The following is a 21,556-nucleotide window of genomic DNA, read 5'->3' as shown; positions in this document are numbered from 1 at the left end:
TTCTGCTGCTGCTGCACAGAGAGAGAGAGAGAGAGAGAGAGAGAGAGAGAGAGAGAGAGAGAGTTAAAGGAAAGGAAGGAAGGGAGGGAGGAAAAGCTGTGGAGAAAAGGAAGAAAGGAAGGGGAGAGGATGGATAGGTCATGTGGTCCATATCACTGTCCCTGTGCCCCACAGGCAGGACGGGCAGATTTCAGCTTTCATGATACTCTAGACCTCTTTGAGGTCATCCAGTTGGGTCAGTGACCGGCACAAAAGTAGGAACACTCGCGGGGCCAGTGATTTGAACTCTTGTTGAGACCCATTCCCCACCACCATCTATTGATGGTCTCTGGAAGAAGGGGCCTTTGGACCATGATTGACAGTAGATAAGATCTTGAAGGTGGGGCCTCATGATAGCATTGACGTGTATAAGAAGAGAGAGACCCAAGCTGGCTAACTTGAGTCTGTCTTTTCGTGTGATACTTTCTGACATGTTCTGATCCAGCATGGAGCCCTCACAAGAACACGGCATCATATTGTTAAATGTTCGGAGTGACAAGTTATTAAAATCTCTTTTCTTTAAAAGTTATCTAGGGTTTAGCACCTAGTGAGAGCAACAGAAAGCATGACAAGGTACAAGGTTTGAGTGATGCCTTCAGTCAGATTCTGTGAGCTCGGGATGCTACTTAAGCTCCATGAGGTCCTTTGCTATGGCCTTGCAGCTTGCTAGCCCAGCCCTAATCATCCACACAAAGCATCTTACTTAGTCCTTTTCCCCTAGTTTCCTCTCTATTGCCACCATAAAACACCGCTAACCCAAAGCAAGTCGAAAAGGAAAGAGTTTCTTTCATCTTACTGTCGGAGCCCATCATGAAAGAGAGAGCAGGAACTCCAGGCCAAACTGAAGCAGAGGCCACGGAGAAACTGCTTACTGACTTGCCCCTCCTGCTTTTGCCAGCTTACTGCCTTATATATCTCAGGACCACCTGCCGAGAGACGGCACCCACAGTGGACCAGGCCCTCCGGCATCCGTTGTTAATTGCCCGCAGGTCAAATCTGATGGAGGAACTTTCTCAATTCTCACGATTCCCTCTTCCCGGATAACTGAGAAAGTGTGGGGTTGACAAAAGACGAACCAGCACACCTTTCCACAATCTTAAGGACAGGGACTTCCCAAAGCCCATTTTGTCACCAAGACTAAGTGCTTGTCTTGGGTTGACCTGTGAGTCTTCTGAGGTGCAACAACACCATCAGTATAAGACCCTCTGCTCGGGGCTTGGACCACAGCAAGCAGCATGAAATTTTAATTCATTCTGTTTTAAGATGAGGCACCATTCTAAACATGATAGACCTACTAACTTATTCATCTCCATGAGGGAAATATAGATTCAGTCTCCTGCAATAGATGTGAAAGTGGGGTGCAGAGAAGCCTATGAATCTACCCCGTATCACAGAGCTGTTTAGTTCTGTGTAGAGCTAGACTATGAGTCCAGGCAGTCTGGCTCAGAGACTATCTATACTCTTAGCCCTGAACCAAACTGTCTCTTGTTTACAGACCGCTGTCACCCTTTTGCTCATGACGTTCTTGAGCAGAGAAATGATCTGTTTTATATCTCTCTGCAAGCTTGTGGCCTCCCCCAGTCACCGCTTCCTGCTACCACTGCCAGAACAGGGTTGGAGGGAAATGGGGGGAAGGGGTGGTGAGGAGAAGCGTGAGGGCCATATTTATTGTTGAATAAGTGAATAATCTTAAGAGGTGACATATGGTTTCGTAGAGAAATGACCAGAAAGCTGTAGGAGGGGCAAATGGGAAGCTCATTTGCACTTGAAATGTTGATACTAGTCAAAAAAAGTCCCTCAGCCACTTCAGTGGACGCAAAGGCTTCCAGCCCTAGTGAAGAGTTCCCAGAGCAAAGCTACACTTCTTCACGAAGTCTGGAGACACTGCTTTCATCTATAATAAATAAATGTCAGTGTGCGGGTTGGCCTAAGCGTCATGAACAGGCTCGCATCACTCACTCCCTACCCATGGCTGTGCTAAGCCATCCTCAGCTTCCTAGGTTCTGACAGATTCCCCATTTCCCCCTCTCTGCAGCCATTCATGTTCTAGCTGTATCCCCATTTGACGCCCATGCAAACTGAGACCTGGGAGTCATAGCCACGTGGTCACAAGCTAGGTAAGAGTTGCGTCCACAGTGTTAGATGCAGAGTTCCTCTGTGGCTCTCTGTTGGGTAAGGGTTTCATCTGGGATGACTTAGAAAGCTCAGATTCTTACCGAGCGTCTTTCTTTGGGATTTCTTCTCACGGATAACATTCAGGCCTCCTGGCAGCATGCAGCCAAGGGAAGAGTCAACCCACAAGAAAGAGGGTGTTTGTCTCTTGACACAGTTCCTAATATGTTGTTTGTTGAGTGCTTCAAGAACCATCAGTTGCTCTTCGCCTTTCCTTCGCCATCGTGCGCCACCTGCCCGCCTAGGCTTCTCGCCATGTCTTCTCACAAGACTTTCAGAATCAAGCGATTCCTGGCTAAGAAACAAAAGCAAAATCGTCCTATTCCTCAGTGGATTCGGATGAAAACTGGCAACAAAATCAGGTACAACTCCATGAGAAGACACTGGAGGAGAACGAAGCTGGGTCTGTAAGGAGTCAACAATGAATGGCAAGACAATTTATGATAAATCGTGATCCTTGATGAGTGTTACAAGATGAAGTTCAACATTTTCAACCTGGAGACTTGATCATGTTTAAGTTGGGAGTGGTTTCTCCAGTAATAAAATGTAGAACCTTTTGAAAAAAAAAAAAAAAAGAACCATCAGTTAAGCACTGACATGGGGGAGAAAGCAGCCCGTGCTTATGCTCTCTAAACCCACTTCATTCTAGAGTTCTCCATACTCTAGTTTCTTCTTCCCTACACCTTTAACAGCTTTTGTTCATTCGCTTGATTTTGACACAAGGTCTCGGTGTATTGCCCAGGTTGGCCAAAACCTCTTGGACTTCTTGCCTCTCTCTCCCAAGGACTTCAATCACAGGCAGGTACCACTCCTAGCCCTCTCGTTTTCTCCCCTCTTAATGCTCAAAAACCTGCCCCTTTGCTGAGGTAGTCTTGCAGACCATGTCATAAAAGTTGCCTTTGATGTCAAAAGCAGGCAAATGTTGCTGGGTTTGTGTGTGTGTGTGTGTGTGTTTGTGTGTTTTGTTGTTGTTGTTGATGATGATGATGTTTTGTTTTATTGAAAGGGGAAGGGAAATTGACACTAGTTAGGAACTCACTATGTGTTCAGTTTCAATGCCTCAGGTTCCCTCTGGTTGGTTACTTCCCAAATCCCCAAGTTCCATGAAATAGCACCAGAGACCATAAATGGGAAAACAGAGAGCTCAGGATGAGAAAGAGGAATCCAGAAAGATTTTCATAAAAGCAACTGTGTTAAAAAAAAAAATCATATGAACAAGTTCAAAGCCACATTCATGAGGCTTTCATCAATCTTTTTTAAAGTTACTGGTAAAAAAGGAGGATGGGAGGAAAGGGGGAAGAAAAATTCGGGCTGGTAGAACTGGGAAGTTTCTCCCTCTGTAGACATGTCGCCAGCCTTGATGCTCCCAGTGTTCCTTGAGTTCCAGTGAAAGTTCGTCTTGTCAAGGGCTCATTAATATTCATCATTAATTCATATTTTCAAAGCAACAAAGGAGCAAACAGTAGCAGGAAGAATAAGGAGATGTCAAATCCGGGGAGTGACATTTCAGCACAGTGTTCCCACTGAGGTGGTGGAGTGCCTTGCTGTTTCCAAAGGCAATCCAAACAGAAGGAGGAGAGAACAGACTCTCCCAGCTCGGCAGCACCTTCCCTTACAACCCACCCCCTCTTGTGTCTGCCCTTTCCCTTCGGCTGCACCAACCAAGAGGCCTCATGTGACAGAAATGGCATTAGAAAGTGCCTGCTTTGTACAGGAACCCATCAACCCCGTGAGGCCGCGGCTACATTGTTCACCTTGTAAAGGCAAGGTGACCCAATACAGAAGGGTCACCCAGAGGCTGGGTGCTGGGGCAGGGACTCCAACCCAGGCAGTCTGGTTTTAGAACCTGTTTTCATGGGCACATTCCCACAAAAGGACATCTGCCATCTGCTGGCCTATGATACCGCAGCCTGGTCCTACCTGACATGAGGGCATGTGGATTCTTCACGGTCAAAGTGTAGACAGAGGCCAGACCTTCCTTGAGCGTCATGGTTTTGTGAGCCTCGTGTACTGACCAGGAGGTGGCAAGCAAGACTGGTGTGGTCTCCTACCCAGAGTTCTGAACTTTCTTTGAATGCGTGACTGTGTGCAGAGATCATGTGAAAGAAATAGCAGTTCTGATTTTAGATAACATGTATGTATGTATGCCTTATCAAGCTTTGGGGTAAGAGCACAGTGCAAGGTTGAATACATGGAGGCCCTTGTCTGGGGTTTTGTAGGGCAGTGAAGTGGGCTGTAGCACTTCCAGATACAAAATTGGAAGCCACTAGGGAACACAAGAGCAGCATTTACCCATGCTTGTGGGCATTTCAAGTGTATCAATTTTATTTCCTTAACCCTTTGTTAGCGACTGTCACTACTTCTTGGTTTTTTTTTTTTTGTTGTTTTTTTTTTTTTTTTGTGTGTGTATGTGTGTGTGTGTGTTTGTGAGGAAGGGTCTGACTATGTATCCCAGGCTAGCCTTGACCTACGTCACCCTCTACCTCTGTCTGAGATTAGGAGATTATGCAGGCATCCTCCTAGCTTCATCTTGTGCCTAGCAGACCCAACGAACAAGGAAGTTAGATGAGATGCCTCTAGATTCCCAGCTAGTGTTACAAGGTCTGAAATCTTGCTCCAGGCTCTTTCTGCTTTTCAAGTAAATTATCCAAAGGGAAGGAAACAATGGATGTCTGAATTAACCACACGTGAGGTTGACATATGACCTAGATCTTGAAGGAGAAGCAGAAGCTAACCAGGCAGGGGAAACATAAGCCATTCAAGGAAGACAGTCCCCTGCAAGGGCCCAGGGGTGTGAAAGTCACATGGGCTTCCTCACAGAGGGTGGCTAACAGAGGGGGAAGGCATAGTACCAGGAGGTTACATGCGGCACGGAGGACCAAATCAAACTGTTTTAAACAGAAAAGCAGCTGGACTATTTTGTGGACAGCAGGTCACTGTTGAAGGTTCAGTGTATACTCCATGAACTCCGATGAGAGCATTCTCTCAATGAAGAAAAAAAAAAAGAAAGAAAGGAAAGAAAAGAAAAGGAAGTCTGTCTCCTTCCACAAAATTCTTTTGGTATTAGTTTTAATTCTTTAAGGACGTGTTTTCTTCAGTTTCCCAGAAACATCTGAGTCTACTAAAAATGGCATAAAGTTGAGAAAGGGAAATGTCAGTCTGAACCCTTGACCATCCAGACCTGTGGGCCGAGTGTGGAGGTGGCAGATGAAGATGGGATTGGAGATGGGCTTCACCCCGGTTTGGACACACAGAGAAACCTGCGGGTTTACAGTCCCCACACTTTCGTGCATTTGTGAGTTTCATCTAAGAGTTTCCTCTGCTAAGCTCATTCTGACTGATTTGAGGAAGACGGTCACGATCCATAGTGTTGTCTGTTGTGGTTATAGGTTTATAGGAGGGCGTAAGGCAATACTTTGCCAAGTAGCCCTTGTCACTGGTCAAGAACTCTGATGTAAATGGACACATATTGGCCTCCATTTTTAAACCGCGTACCTCATATATGATGCTCTGTGTGTGTGTGTGTGTGTGTGTGTGTGTGTGTGTGTGTCTGGGGGATGTGGGAGAACTGAAGACTTGTGGGTGGTTCCCTGATCTGGCCCCAGACAGGGAAGCAAGCCACTCCATGCTCCACACACAGCAACACAGAATGATCACACTCATATGGTTCCATAGCACCTGTTACAGGTGAGAGTGAATAGATCCTGACACACAACTCTTGATGTGTGTCCTTACCAGGACATGGTTAAAACTCTCCCGACCAAGGAGTACGATTTGCTGACTTGGTCTTTTGTTCTGAAGCCTAATCTTAATCAGACGTTTAGTTATGGCCGTCTCAGCCGTTCTGGGTAGAAGATTTTGTGTGTGCACTGTGCGGTCAAGACTCGCAAAGCTCTCTGTAAAGATTGCCATCCAGGGTTCTGATGTGAGCAGCATGCCTGAGTTCAGTCAAAACTTTTTAATCCAGTTATCCCACCATGACAGGGTCAGACACTCAGTTGGCCCTGGTGTTCAAAGGAAAACTGACTTTTTACAATTCATTCTACACTTCCTGAATTTGGAACAGTTTTAGATAAAAATGAATCAAGGCCAAATTCTCCAAGGGTCACACTGGCAGGTGTCATTGCTGTGAGGGTTTGTTAGGCCATCCCATAATATCACGGGAGCAGCAAGAAGACAAACAAACCCACAGATGGACAGAAAGGACAGAAAACTCTTGGCTCTTGGAGAAGATTGAGGCACAAGCTGAGGGAAGATTTGAGAGCGGGTAAGAGGTGAGGGTGGGACTATGTTTTCCCAGAGAGTGACTGGCAGGCAACTATTCTTATTTGAGGCCTAATTATTTTTGCTTGGAAAAAAAAAAGAATCCTGACCACAGCAAAATAAGAGTGAAAGAAAGAGAAGAGACATATGCTGACAGAAAACCGGATATAGAAAAGGGATAGGCGAGGAAAGGAGGGCAGGGGGGACTGGGGAAAGGAGGGAGGAAGGAAATGCAAATGGGAAGTTTTAGGCTGAATCTAAAGAAGCTGTTAATGTTTAACTGACAAACCTGCACGGAGATGACTTCATGCAGCTTAACCCTGCCAGCTCCCCGGGGCTTCCACTCGCCCGGTCAGGCCCATGTGTGAGCGCTGGCGGCACTGGCCCTCCATCACTGTCGGAGGGTGTTTGGACCGAGAGCCTCTGCTGTGCCTGGGGCTCCCCGAGGGGCATCTTCCCTCAGTGCCTCTGACCTCCGCAGAGAAACACAGATTGCAGGCAGAGAGGTAGCTGTTTAAGCATCCTTTGATTCCCCCTCGTCATTTAGCAAACGCATTAAATGAAGCTGCAGATGTTTTCCTGTCAACACAGCGCCGGGTTATGGTGTGTTATTTGCCTGATAGAAACATTTTATATACTGTAAATAAACACAGTTCTCTTAATTAGTTAATGAATTATTTTTTAATGCTCCATTAGGCTTTAGGGAAAAAAAAGTAGCGCAAGCCATTGAAAGTTCTCATTTTTAATAAACAGGCCTTATAGTAAATACAGAATATCTAATATTGACTGAGATGGAGTTCCTGGCCTGGAATAATTACATCCCTAGCTCTCCATTTGAAGGTGTTTTGTGCCCCAGGGAGTATTTTAGGTGTGCGATTAAAGTTCATCAGTAGGGTCCAGGCCCAAGAATGGAGTATCACAGCAGACAGGTGAAATCTTGAAGTCTGCCTGCCCAATTTTAGATTTTAATTTTCCTAAAACAGAGAGGTGCTTTAAGCATGTAGCAGGGTAATAGAGAATTCTGAACTCAAAGATCCAAGTCAGCCCTGAGAAATGACAAAATCTGAGCAACGAAACAAACCGGCAAGTCTTCTTCGTTCTTGAGCGTCTGGCTGCTCTCCTCTCAACAGGGTCTTCGCTGGAGTGTCTGTGTCCAGCAGTAGATTGGAAAAATGTCCAAGCAGGGGGACGAGAGTTCTCTCCCGGATGAGTTCATCTCAATAGTCACTGTGTTTCATCCGATGCAGCTGGTTACATTTTTAATAGGCAGATGGCTAATTTTACAGTTCCAAGCCAATCTCTCATTGGATAGCATCCAGAAAGCCCGTGGTAGGGTAATGCCCAGCAAAAAGTTCAACAGGACACTTGGGGGGAACATATGCTAATGTCAGCCCTTTTACTTAACTGTCTTTAGAAAGAATATTCAGGGCTAAGCTGGGGGATTTTCATGGACGGGAGCCTAGTACCAGATGGGTGGCCAGCCAGGACATCCTTAGGGCCTAAGCGAATGCTCCTAATCTGCTTGGATGGTCAGAGAATCAAACCAGTCACCACTGAGTCATTAAAAAACAAGACAAATTTTTAAAAAAAAAACCCTAAACAGAAAACAAACAAACAAACAAACAAACAAACAAATCAGAGGTGTGCTTGTTTGTACACACGACCAGCTAACCGGAGAAGCATTTTCTCCTGCCGGCAGTCCATGGGGTCTTGAAGGTTCTGTGTCTCAGGGCCATCTCTGCATTGCAGCTGCTCTTTTCTGTTCCTTCCCACCTGAGGTCTTGAATGCCACCCAGAAGCCCCACAGGTGACAGTCCCCTTCCTCAAGGGCCAAAGAGAAAGAATGTCCATTGCAATTCAGCCTGTTTCTTTTTAAACTGTTTGGAAATCGCGGTCTCCAAAGCAATGGCTATTTAGACATCTTAATTAAAAGGGGATTGGAACTATCTCCCATTTTGCAGGGCATGTAATCAAGCATTTCTTATTCTCTGCAGAAGGACTTTGGTTCCCTTGTCACAAGAGGCTTTAAAATGTCCTAAAACAATCTCCCCCGCAGCTCAGAGTCGGGGGTAAGGGTGGGAGGGAGTTTAAAAAAAAAAAAAGAATCAAAGCAAAAAACAACAAACATTTTCTGGGGGGTGATAAAAGTCTTGGATGCAAAGTCTCCTTATCCCCCCTCCCAGTGATGAATCGCCATAGGGTGACTGAAAAAGAATTTAAGACCCACAATGGCAAACGCTGTTGTTTAAATGAAGCAAATGTTGTTTACCTCTAAGCAAAATAAAAGATGAGGATCAGAAGGAAGAGGGGATCAAAAGAGCATTCTCCAAACAGATTTACAAAAGAGAGGGATTTTTAAATGATTCCAACTCCTACTTTATAAAAATATTTTATGAGCCACTTTTCGGAGAATAGCATGCTTCATGCCTCTGAAGGGCTTTCCTCCTCAGATGGCTTCCTGGAAATGGTGATGTGACTTCTATCCCCTGGGTTGCCTAGGAAGGACCCTATTTAAAACAATGCAACACAATTCTAACAAAGCCCCAAGCCCGTTATGGGCACAAGGAAACCCGGCCTGCCCCCGCCGCCCCCCCAGAAAATACCCTGCAAACCTCACACGAACCCATCAGAGTTTCTCTCAGGCGCTGGAAAACGGTTCATTTTCTTTTACCGAACAGGTTGTGAAAAGAGTTTTCTTGCCGAGTTTTTGTTTTATAATCAAAATAATTCAAGGGAAGTGAAATGACTTTTTCTTTTGAGCTTTTCTCCCCCCTCTCTTTCTCCTGGTCAAAGTAGAAGGAGAAAGAGAAAAAGAAAAAAAAAGTCTAACCAAATGTAAGACTTGCAGACAAAAGTTATAAACAATAGGGAAAACCTCAAAGATAGTTATAAATTATTCTGTCACTAAACTAAAGTATTGAGAGAAGAAATGTCTAAAAAATGGAAAATGAGGACTGGCTGAAATCAGAGTGCCAGAGAAGCTCCTCTCTGGTGTAAATATCCACAAATTCATTGTAACCTTCTATTTTTAAAATGTCTTTTTAAGAAACTTTATATTAACAGAGGAAAAAAAAAAAACTTTGAAAGGGGGAAAAAAATCCAAAAGACAGCCAGAAATCAGGGCAGTTTTTAAAGTGCAAGCCAACTGTTTGCCCTACTTTGCTTCCTCTTTGCAGTTCTCAAGGTATTTAAAACCTGAACATTAAAACTGCAGAATGATTTGCAAATGAATGCCGTTGCAGTGTGAAATATAACTCACAGCTGAATGTGGGTTATTCAGACAAATGGCTGCTTTGTTCGAGGAGGGGAAGTAAAGTTCTCTGTTAATTTATTACAAACTGCAGCATTTCATCCCTGATGTCCAGGCAACAATGTTTTTTATTTCGAGTAATTTATAAGCACTTCCCAGAGCACTTAGCAGCGCTGTCCTTGGCTGTTTGGCTCCCAGAGCCCGAGTGTATATGTATTTACTGTGGGAATTTGTTTTTAATAAAACTGTTGTAAGGCATTTTTATTCCTTTGCTTTGTTACATTAAAACATTCTCTGCATAAGTAATGTATTTTATTCCATGCTGAAAGGCGGCCGACCACAGCCGGCAACTGTATGGGGGGGCGGGGGATAAGGATGGGAGAGGTGATGTTTAAAGGGAACCACACCGTTTTCTGCTGTTAGGTGTGGCTTCCCCTGAGCTCATAGGGAAGCAGCAATTAGATGACCACCAGCTCCTTGGAAGTTTCCAGAAGTCCTAGAATGCTAACACTCCAAATTAAAATCCACTCAAAAAATTGATCTTCACTTACATTTTCGAGGGAAACCTACTGATACCCAGGTGTCTTGGGGGCAGATAGATATTTATAACTCTATTTTATATTTAAATTCATTTTGGAGATTAGGCTTTGTTTTGTTTCCTAGGGTGACATGGATTTGTGATCCTCCTGTCTCAGCCTCCTTCGTACTGCCTAGGACCACAGGTGTGCATCATCATATCACACATAGCTGCCATGAAACAGGATGAACCAGAAAGACTTGTGGAATCATCTAGAATGGTCTGACCCCAAAGGTCAAGAATCTTTCTAGAGAGTCTAGCTCTTTGGTGACTCTCCCCCCCCCCCCCCAAGACAGGGTTTCTCTGTAGTTTTGGAGCCTGTTCTGGAACTTACTTTGTAGACCAGGGTGGTCTCGAACTCACGGAAATCAGCTTGTCTCTGCCTCCCGAGTGCAGGGATTAAAGGCGTGATTTGATGGCTTTTAATCATTCCATTTTCTCAAGAAAGGATGAGCAGGTGAACGCAGGGCTTGTCTGCCCCTATGTGTAGCCAATCACCTTTTATGTAGTTTCAGCAGCCTTGAGACCTCAACAGAGTGAAGAAAGTGAGCTGTGTCCTAAGATCTGGTGCTGGAGGAAGCTGATAGGTCATTTCACCAGGCTTGTGTGTGCAGCCACAGGAACACTCTCTCTACAAAATGAGTCCCACTGTGGTTTGTAAGCACAGTCAGTGGAGTCTTGGGCTTCAACAGAAAATGTGTAACACGTCTTGCGGTCTCCTGATTATACAGATTGCATAAATTGGTAATAATTTCCACACGTATGTGTGTGCAATGTCAGCCATGTGCTATGATGTAATCTCACTGCATGATGTTTGCTAATGCACAGAACTGATGTAACCTTTGCCTCGGGAGCAAAGACTCTAACAGACCTTGCAGCCTGCTGAGGTCTAAGGGTGATGTAAAATGCAGTCTCATAATTATCTAGACACATCTGAGAAGTTCTTTATAATTTTAAAATTGCTTTGACTTTTCAAAAGAAATTTGATGAGCAATCACTCTGTAACAATAGATTCTTAAAACTTATTATTTTAAAAAACGAGAGAACTGTTGGAACAAATAAGCTTTAGGAGAACCCGGCTTCCTGTACCCAGTTTGCTCTGACCACTGACTGTCCTAGGAGTGAGGAGCGAAATGAGACAGAGATCACTGTGTTAATCGGCCATAAGATGATATTTATTATCTATAAAGGAGTCTTTGGGCCAAAGAACTGGAAGAAACCAGGAAGCAGATTTCTGTGCTTGCTATTCTCTTCCCATACGGGTCACTCATGGACCAACACTGACCAGTATGTAGTCCTATGTGTCCTGTTCTCTTGCTAAAAGTCAACTTAACTTTTAAAAACATTTGTTTTCCAGCCCTAGTCTCTTTGGCCTTTTGTACCAGTGACCACATGTATGTATGTATATATATAGGTGTTCCTCATGATTGCAAAGACCTATGGGCAACTTGCCTTCTGATGATGTCACTTGAGAAGCGAGCAGGTTGGTGGGAAAGAGAGAAAGCACTGGGGCTGGAAATGAAAGAATGGTTGTGGCTACAGAATGGCTAGGTTCAGCGGGGGTGGGGGGGGTGGGGGGTGGGTGCTGAGGGCCCTCAGGAGCCTCCAGTTCTTATGGGTTCTGATGAGATCCAATCCGCATTCCTCCCCAGGGGCTTCTAACAGCCTTAGTGTCTTGAATAAAGAAAAGTGTCAAGTATTTTTTTTTCCTTAGTAAACAAATTAGCTTAAGAACAGATAGAAAAAAAATAGTCTTCACTTATTTTTTTTTTCTTTTTTCTTCTTTTGGGAGAGAAAGAAAGAAAACATTAAAAGATAACACATCAATTCATGACTTGGCAGTGACAGCTGAGCATATTTAGCTGACATTGAAAACAATTATCTATCAATCAAACCATCTTCGATTGAAAATTTGCCTAAACAAATATTTACCATGTATAATGAATCTCAGCGCTTCTGGAGGGTCTGCCTGCTAGTCTTCTAAATGAACAGATCTCCGTTATTGTTTGTTTCTGCCAAGCTGATTTTTAAACTCATCTTAAACCTGTCCCTGACATAAGCCATGGTGGTTAACCCATGTGTCACAAAATCCTTGGGAAAGAAACATACTTAGTCCCCTGAAGGGAAGGACAAGATGGCCAAGAAACCAAAATTCTGTTTCCCAATGAACACGAAATCCAAGGCAACAGAAGACAGCGGGTGCTGATGCTAAAGGTACTTTCCATCTGACTGGGCAGCCCTGTCCCTTCTCTTTTGGGTCTTTATGGGTCCTCCACAGCAGGTACACAGTACCCTTGTGAGGTTGTTGAATCCAGTAATACCCATATTGAACCTGGCTTATTTCCAATCAATAGTGGCATGTTTTCTGCCAACTTTTCTCTCGTTCAGAGTGTCCCTTCACCAACCATACTGGGCAAGTTACTTTCTCACCTTCTTGGTCTTTGCTTCTTGTCTCTGTCTCCTTATTTCCCTACATCCTCATTGCTTCACCATGAGACTCATTTTGATCTGTCTATTAGCATGTATTTAATGTGTCCCTTCCTTAGTAGGGCCAGTCTCGGGGTTTTGCTCTTTTATAGTTCCTTCGTGTCTTTTGCTCTCACTGTAGCTTTCTCTGCTCTCTGCCGTCATCTACACCTGACAGATTTATACTCTGTTGAAAAGAGCTGATCCGGTTTAATGCAGTATTTTTCTGGGGGATTTGGATTTTGATAAGGTTTCAAAGAGTTCCTCTAGGTTTTAGAAAAAAAAAAACCTGGGAGAATATGGGTATTATAATTATCACAACTGGTATTAGCCACTAGGAGGGTTCCTAGACATGGCTGGCCTTCCTCAAAGGGTGGAGGTCTTCCTTCCATCTTTCTCTCACTGCTTTTCCCTAAGTGCTTGATTTACAAACCCTTCCGTTTAATAAATGCTCATCCTGAAATGCCTGATATAAACCCTATAAATAGAGACTGCTCATTTGTTTCCTGACTGCTCAGACCCAAGTAATCACACAAAACTTATTAATTACAACAGTATTTGACCAATGGCTTAGGCGTATTCCTAGCTAGCTCTTATATCTTAAATTAACCCATTTTTATTAATCTATGTAACACCATGAGGTTGTGGTCTACTGGTAAATTTCCAGTGTCTTTCCCATTCAGTCATTATGTGGCGTCTCCTGAGTCTGCCTTATCTATCTATCTATCTATCTATCTATCTATCTATCTATCTATCTATCTACCTATCTATATCTGTTCAGATTTCCTCCACCTGGTTTAAGTTGCTAAGTCATTGGTCAAAATACCTTTATTCATCAGCCAATAAAAGCAACACATATACAGAAGAACATCCCACATCAGAATCCAAAGTAACCAAGGCCACCACTACCTAGATGCTATAGACCTCCCAGTGCGTTATACTGGGAATGGCTGTTAAACTGCAAGACACATCAACTCACAAATAACAGATTGTAGTGGAATTTCATTTTAATTTAATTTAATTTTTTTTTTAAATTTTAATAAATAAAACTTGCCTGAACTTTAGAAAGTAAAATAGCCACACTGGCCAGTCTTACAGATCAGGCCGCAATAACACATACCTTTAATCCCAGTAGCCATACTAGTTTGCCATAGAAACTGAGTGGTACATACCTTTAGTCCCAGTGGTGCATGCCTTGAATCCCAGAACTAGAAAGAATTATAAAACAAGAGGAGACAGCTCTCAGGTTCACTCTCATTCTGAGATTCTTGGAGGCAGGATTGCCATTTCAGACTTAGGTAGAGGTAAGAGCCAGTATTTTGTTGTTTTGCTGCCTGTTTCGCTTTTCTGATCTTCAGGTTGAAGTCCAATTTCTCTCTCTGAGTTTTTATTAATCATGCTTAAACAGATAGTCCAGATGGAGTTTTCCCAAGGATGCCAGGAGAGATAGTTCAAGGAGACAGAGACAAGTACACATGGAGAGAGACAGAGGCAGGGTATAGCTCACTATGAGTCTTTAAGGAAATCTAGATTTCCTATAACAAGTCCATTTAGAACTACCAGAAACACCACACACATGGGATTCTTGGAATATCAGCATGGAGACAGGAGGGAATTTAAAACAACCAGTCAAACACATCATTTTTTTTTTTTACATGTGGGAAAAATCAATGTTTGAGAACTTAAGCCTGTTTATTTGATTGTCAGCAAGATTCCTGGGTGATAATTTGGCTATTTCAGTTTTCTAAGAAATAACTCATTATTACTGCATATAAAAAAATATTTACAAAGTCCACCAATTAAAAAAAGTGATCCCATGTATATTCCAACTGTATCCTTTATTAGAAATCTGCTCTTATTGCTACAAAATAAATTCCTTTCCTACATTTGTAGGCAGACTTTTCTTTCCCACCCTCCAGTTTCCAAATAACTGACACAGAGACTTAATATTAATTATAAATGTTTGGCCAATAGCTCAGGCTTATTATGAACTAGCTGTTACAGCTTAAATGAACTATTTCTACTAATCTACATTGTACCATGTGGTGTTACCTCTCTTTTATCTTGCACCTCCTGTTTCCTCTCTATCTCTGGCTGGTCACTTTATTAACCCAATCACAGTGGCACATATTCACACAGTATAAAGGGCTATTCCACATACATTCAAATTCAGGCACCACTTACTTTCTTGGTTGTCTTTAGGAAATAAAAATAAATAAATACATATACATCATAGTAAGGAATATAAATAATAGGGAAAATTTAAGCTAGAATACAGTAGAGAAGGCCAATGATTTCCATGAGTGTCTTAGTCAGATATAACCATGGATGCTAAACAAGTCAGTTTCCCTATCTGTAAATGGAAGCAATGATAGAACTTACGCCAGGTTCTTGGAATGCAGGCAGAAACAACTTAATGTCCACCACATAAAAGAGTGCAATGCATAGTCAACATTTTGAGGTGAAATTTTGCATCCTTATGTCAGCTCTCATCTGTCTGTGTGTCAGTTGCTTTAACTATAGGTGGCTTCTTTGCATGAAAGCCACTCTCCTCTGCCATTATGAGGGGTCTCCTCAAGGCCCTTCTCGTGCATGAGTGGAATGGTAGTTTAGCAAGATCAGGAGCCGAGGTCCAGGAAGAGCAATACCCTCTAGACGGAAGGCAGTGGTCAGGGCTCTCTAAGCAGAGTCTCTGCTCATGGGCACGCCTCAGTAGATAACACAGTCCGCAGGTGTTGAACCATGAAGACAATCAGAAAGATATTTGTTTCATCTTTTCTCAGAAAGAGAACTTGTATGTTCACTAGAACATGATGCATGCTGGCCAAAGAGGTGAGTGTTCACCTTATAAGATTTTTTTTTTTTTTATTTTGGTAGGGGAGAGGGATAAGGAATTTACTTGAGGTTTGGTTGAAGAAAGTCTCCTGACTTAGTTCTGTTCTATTGTATCGCTTTCTCAAATTGTCTTCCTTTAGTCATTCAAGGAATAAGCCAACGACTTTTACTGTGACCCTGACTCTGAACTTTTTCTGGCTGGAGTACCCTTACTAAAACATCAGCGGCCTTCTGCTGGTCCTCTGACTCCATGCGTGGTCACTGCTATACTCACCAGTGGCCTTCTGCTGGTCCTCAGTGGCTCCATTATAGTTACTGCTATCCTCCTGCACAAGGACGGATTAGAAGCATCCTTTCTCTCATCTCTGTATGTACTTCGAGAAAGGGTCACATCCTGCTCCAAATCAAGTCCAGAGACATTAGAGCATCCCTTTCTGTCCTCCGTGAAGACTTTTGCATGCCATTTCACCCACGTTTTATGGAGGAGTCTCAAATATGGATAGCAAGGTCTGGAGAGGGGAGGCTTCATCTCCTGGGCCGAGCACTCTAGCAGGAAAGGGATGGTCAGTTCTGGGCTGCAAATAGGGGAGGGATCCAGTTCAAAATGTCAGTGCCAGTCATGGTGAATGGTGCCACTGCATGCAATGCCACTCTAGGATGGGCATCAGGCTCTGCTTCCTTTTTAGTGTAACTCTATCAGTCTGCCCTAAGAACTTCTAAAACTTCATTAACTATTAATCCTTTGGGACCAGCAAGAGCACCTCCACTACCCCAGGAACATCCAATTAGCAAATCATGTTCCAGTTTTCCTGTAAAAGAGGTCAGGTGCGTTATCCATGGTGTCCCCAATTAGAGAGTTTATTCATGAAAGCTTGGGCTAAACAGGCCTTTGCAATGCCTTCTGCCCAGAACCCTGGCCAGATTAAGCACTGGTTCCATTCCCTTCCCAGCCCCCCCACCCTCAGGCTTCCCCCACAGTCTGCCTAAATCACGAGGTATTCAACTACCACCAGGATGGAAGAGCGAAATTCTTCAGGTTTGACCATGCCTGACTTGAGTTCCATGTTTTGTGTTCCTTTTGCGGGGTAGAAAAATAAACGAGTTGCCTCCAAGCATGGCTGTGATTTAGTTAGTATTTATCAATCTCACGTTGGCATTTATCAGACGCCGAGAATGCCCCAGGTGCTGGGATCTCACTCCTTCCCCTTCCTGCCTTCTCTCTTCACTTGTAATCAGTTATATTTTAACTGCATAAAAATTCGCCACAAAAAAATTCATCTACTTTTGCAGTTAAATGAATCCTTCGTCACAGGAGGCTCAGCATCCTTTTCTATTCCATTTTGCAAATGAAAGACGGTGACAAGGTTAGAGTTGGTCGCTTTTTATAAACGTCCTCATTTTTGTATGACCAAGCCTCTAACTCTGCTTTTTAGATATGCTCACATACATGCAGCAAGCATGGAGCAGAGAAACCAAGGAACTGAGAAAGATAGTGTCGTTACTACGAAAGAGCAAGAAAGGAAAAAATATTCAAATGCATTCAAAGGAACAGTAAATGCCTTCTGTTTACTCAGTAGAGAATAACCCAACTTCAGAGCATGTTGGAATAGGGTATTTTATGTCTGCCATTGTTTGTATTTCCATCCAACACAGCTTCAGAAGTGTAGTCCCTCTCTGGCTGGCAGGGAGGTGATGCCCCTCCTCCTTTCTACTTACACACATGGCATCCGGGAATTAGGAAGCAACTCGCCCCACCAAAGCTTGTTCAGGCTGCAGCAAAAACACAGTCTGTCTGTTTATATTTCTGGAGCCAAACACGGTGTTATCTCTAATTCTGACTAGCATCTACTTGGCCCCTTTCTTGAAGTATGCTCCCTGGAAATGCTTCAGAAAGACGTCTCTGAGCTCTTCCAGGCAGTGTGTGCCCAAGCTCCAGGGAGCTGATGGTCATAAGGGGGCTTTAAAAGGCAACTCTTAGTAAAATTCACATGGCACAGTTGATCAGATTCCACAGAAAGCAAAGATAGCCATACATAATCACTTCCTAGGGCTCTGCCTTGCTTGTTCTTGCTTATGTACACCTTCACTGACTCCATGGAGGGAACAGGACAGGGTGGCTGCTGCATCCAGTAATCTATTTGCAACCCCACATCACAGCGGCCTCTTAGCAGTCTCGAAGTGAGTATTTGTGTCATGGGAATCAGATGGCTACGAGCCGGCCTCCTCTTTCTCCCCCAGGGTAGCTAAGTATTAACCAACAGTTGAATCTGTAGCCTTAGGTCACTCTCTAACCCTTCCTGGCCTGACTTTACCTGGCCTAACTGGTCAATGCCTGGTAGGTACAATTGACCTCACAGACACCCAACCCATAGTCCACTCTGTAGCAAATCCTTTATGGTTGCATAATACTTTTGCCTATTTTTTTTGGGGGGGGTGTGTGGTCATTTTTTTTCCTAAACCACATATAATGCTTTGTCTCTCAGACAGGCATTTTGAGGTTCTTTCAGTATTTCCCGACATCGACACTCCTGGGCGAGCTAATGATGTCCCCAGGAGATGAGAAGGTCGATGCTCTGTTCGTTTCCCACAGAGCAGCAGCCCAGAGAGCTATGACATCCCAGGTCCTTCAGCTTTGTTTGCTTCCTTAAAACGTCTTTCTTGATTAGTGAAAAGATGTCAGCTGTTATTTATGCTTTAAATTATATGCATAATCTCAGACTCCCATGTTCGCAGTGAATAATTTAAACAACACATTGGTTTATAAAGGGGTTGTCTTCCTCTGTTTTCTAGTCCCTGCTGATAAAATAGCCTTTAGTACAGTCTTCTGTATGCCTGCATGACATTTGGTGTACATTTTAAACTGCTGTTATTTATAATAGTGCACTATTTATGCGATTTTGTGTAAATGAGAATCACACTATGGCAAGGCTTTTCCGATTCTTTCTAACATATGATTCTTTACAATAACTGAAACAGAATTCCCAAGCCTTAGTTTAACCATTCCCCCACTGATAGGCATTTTGGTTGTTTCCTACTTTAAAAAGATTTAAAATATTTTCTGTAAAATGAGCCACTTAATATTTCTCTTCACATCCTCCTGTGTACACGCATTTGCACATATGTAAGCCAATTTTACAAAGAACTTTTGGATCATAGTTTAGTTGTCATTTTTGTTTTTCTTATAATCGCCACCAAGTTGATTAAATTGTGCCACGATCTTTAAATGCTGCACCTAATAGTAAATTGCTGATATGAATGAATAATTACTATTACTTACACGATCCAAGGATATTGAGACAACACGCCTCTGGATAAATAAACCCAGTAAGTTTCTTCTATTGGTGTATTAGTTACCTTTCTGTTGCTATGACAAAATGCCCCAGCAAAAGAGCTTTGGGAGAGGGTTTGTCCCAGCTCATAGTTTCAGGCTGTGGTCCATCATGGTGGGGACGTCACAGGAGCAGAGACTTGAAGCAGTTGGTTGTATTACATCTACAGTCAAGGAACGGTGATATGCCGCTGTGCTCAGCCCATTTTGTCCTTTATTACAGTCCAGAATCCCAACCCAGGGAATTTTACGTCCTGTAGTGGACAGGTCTTCCCATCTCAGATAACATAACCATGATGATCTCCAACACATATGCCAAAAAGCCAACTCCCAGATGGTTCTAGATCTCCTCATAGTGGCAGCTGAGATTACCTGTCACATCTGGAGAAGAGACGGGCAAGCGCCATGTCTTCTGGAGTAAGCACAGCGCGAGTTCATCTCCTCCCCGAAGTCTCACCCTTGACATAGCGCCAAATCCCTCCAACTAACCCTCTCTACTTCTCTGTGCTTGAAAACTTTTCCAGTCCCCCTGAAAGTTCTTTCGATGTGAAGCAGACTCAAAGTGATGGGCAATCAACAGCCTTCAGAAGCAGGTCACAAACAACAATTGGAGATGCTGTATCAACGCCTCTCTCCCCATCTCCTTGGCATTTCCTCTAGGAATGGAGGCCGTGGTGGTATAGGGTATACAAAGCACCACGTATTGGCAACTCTCCCGTGCCAAGCTTGTTTCCATGGTTCTTTGCAGTGACTTTCTGTACCTCTCTGATAAAATGTCTGCATTTGAACCAGTCTCTGGGTTGCTTTTGGAGGAACCTAAACCAAGACTGCTTTCTTTCCTCCATGGAAGAGCATCATGTTGGTCTTGACCCAGAAACAAGCTTTTGCGAAGCACACATGATAATTTCCATCATTCTTTGTAACACAGGGATCCTTTTTACGAGCTATACAGGGAACATCCAGCTGCCTTGTCCTCATTCATGGCCCTATGATTTGATCAGTAGACTGTGCTGATAGAATAAGAGTGTGTCGCATCTTAATAGACATTCTTTCAAGGCAAAAACCCAGGCATCCCTACATTGTACATCTGCAGTATACATACAAAGTCCCCATGGCTTGACACACCATACTTGCGTTTGGAGTTTGGGGCACTTGTGTGAACTGGCAAGATCAGTAACTCCGAATCAAGTATACTTAAGAATGTGAAGCCTTGGGACTGACTACATGGACCAGGAGGTTCAGAGCGAGGCAGAACAGGCTGCCTCATAAGGCAATGTTCGCCTGCTGGAGGCTGAGGACTGGCACAGAGACACACCACGTCATCCCTGGGCTGAGGTCAGAATGCCCCGGAGTTGGTTTCTGGCTGCTCAGTGGAGGGCTTGTGAATTGTTTTAAAATCTTGAGAGAGACTTGTGGCTTCTTGGAGTTGATAAAACATTTGGTGGAATCTGACCCTTTTCTACTCCTGGGGTTTGGACCAACCAGGAAGGTCTGATAAGTACTCTGTTACCCCACTTTGGATTCTTTTCCTTATCTATGTATCTCTTACTTTAAACTGCTTTTAGATGTGAAAATGGTCTTTAGATGAACCCCCCGAAAAACACCGAACCTGTAAGAAAACCCCCAAACAAATAGCACAAAAACTCAGATAAAGAGAATGAGATGATTATTACATTCAGATGGAGAAACTGAGACACAGTGAGGTTTAGTGACTAGTCAAAACCACATATATTGTTGGCAGCAGAGTTGGGATTATATCTCAGATGGTCCAGTTTCAGAGCCTTTGTGCCTCACGAAGTGCATAGGCTTGGAGATTAAGTCCTTCCTATTTATTTTTTTAAATTTTACTTTTATTGATTCTTTGTGAATTTCACATCATGCATTCTAATCCCACTCACCTTCCTGCCCCCCTCGTCCTCCCTCTGCCTCTGCATCCTCCCCACAAACAAAACCAAATTAAAAAAAAACCAAACCAAACAAAGAAACAAAACAGAAAGAGAGAGAGGGAGAGAGAGAGAGAGAGAGAGAGAGAGAGAGAAAATTCTTTCTGTGGAAGCTATAGTGTGGCTCATTGAGACACACAGTATACCCGTTAGTTCATCATCTTGCAAGTGTTCATTGCCACGAATCACTAGTCTGGCTCCAGACCTCTGGCTTCTGCTGCACCACCAATAATGGGCTCTCGTTGGGGCTCCTCTTGGCTCTCCTGTTGTTGCCCTCTATGTGAGTCATTTAATGAGTTTGAACTTGAGGCTGATAATACCTCATAGGGATGTAAGACCTGCAAGCGTGGAGAGGGTTCAGCCACAGCAGACATAGAAAAGGCAGCTGGAATTTGCCATAGCTATTGTTATCATTGTCTCCTAACACACACACACACACGCACACACACACACATGCGCGCGCGCACACACACACACACAAACAGAGGTGGGGCATGAGCACACATGCATACCAGGCTCACTGAATTGGTCTCGGGACACACACACACTCAGACTTCCAGTTGTCAACACTGTTCTCTCCTTCTCTTTCTGGCAAGCTAATCACATTTTCAGGCCCAGTGTAGATATTTCCTTGTGGTGAACTTGTTAAAGTCTTCGGAGTTACATCTTCACCAGCAATTCTG

The 21,556-nt window shown here is 43.6% G+C and overlaps 1 protein-coding gene across 1 annotated transcript; it reads left to right on the top strand.

Moving 5' to 3' along the window:
* Nucleotides 1-2,426: 2,426 nt before the first annotated feature.
* Nucleotides 2,427-2,732, top strand: LOC130863974 (60S ribosomal protein L39-like). Its single transcript, XM_057754294.1, has one exon. It carries the CDS (start codon nucleotides 2,467-2,469, stop codon nucleotides 2,620-2,622), a length of 156 nt encoding a protein of 51 aa, XP_057610277.1. The 5' UTR covers nucleotides 2,427-2,466; the 3' UTR covers nucleotides 2,623-2,732.
* The last annotated feature ends 18,824 nt before the right edge of the window (nucleotides 2,733-21,556 follow it).

The sequence above is a fragment of the Chionomys nivalis genome, chromosome 21 (genome assembly GCF_950005125.1).
Source record: "Chionomys nivalis chromosome 21, mChiNiv1.1, whole genome shotgun sequence".
In the NCBI taxonomy this organism is placed as follows: Eukaryota; Metazoa; Chordata; class Mammalia; order Rodentia; family Cricetidae; genus Chionomys; species Chionomys nivalis.
This window is presented reverse-complemented; position numbering and strand designations above follow the sequence as displayed.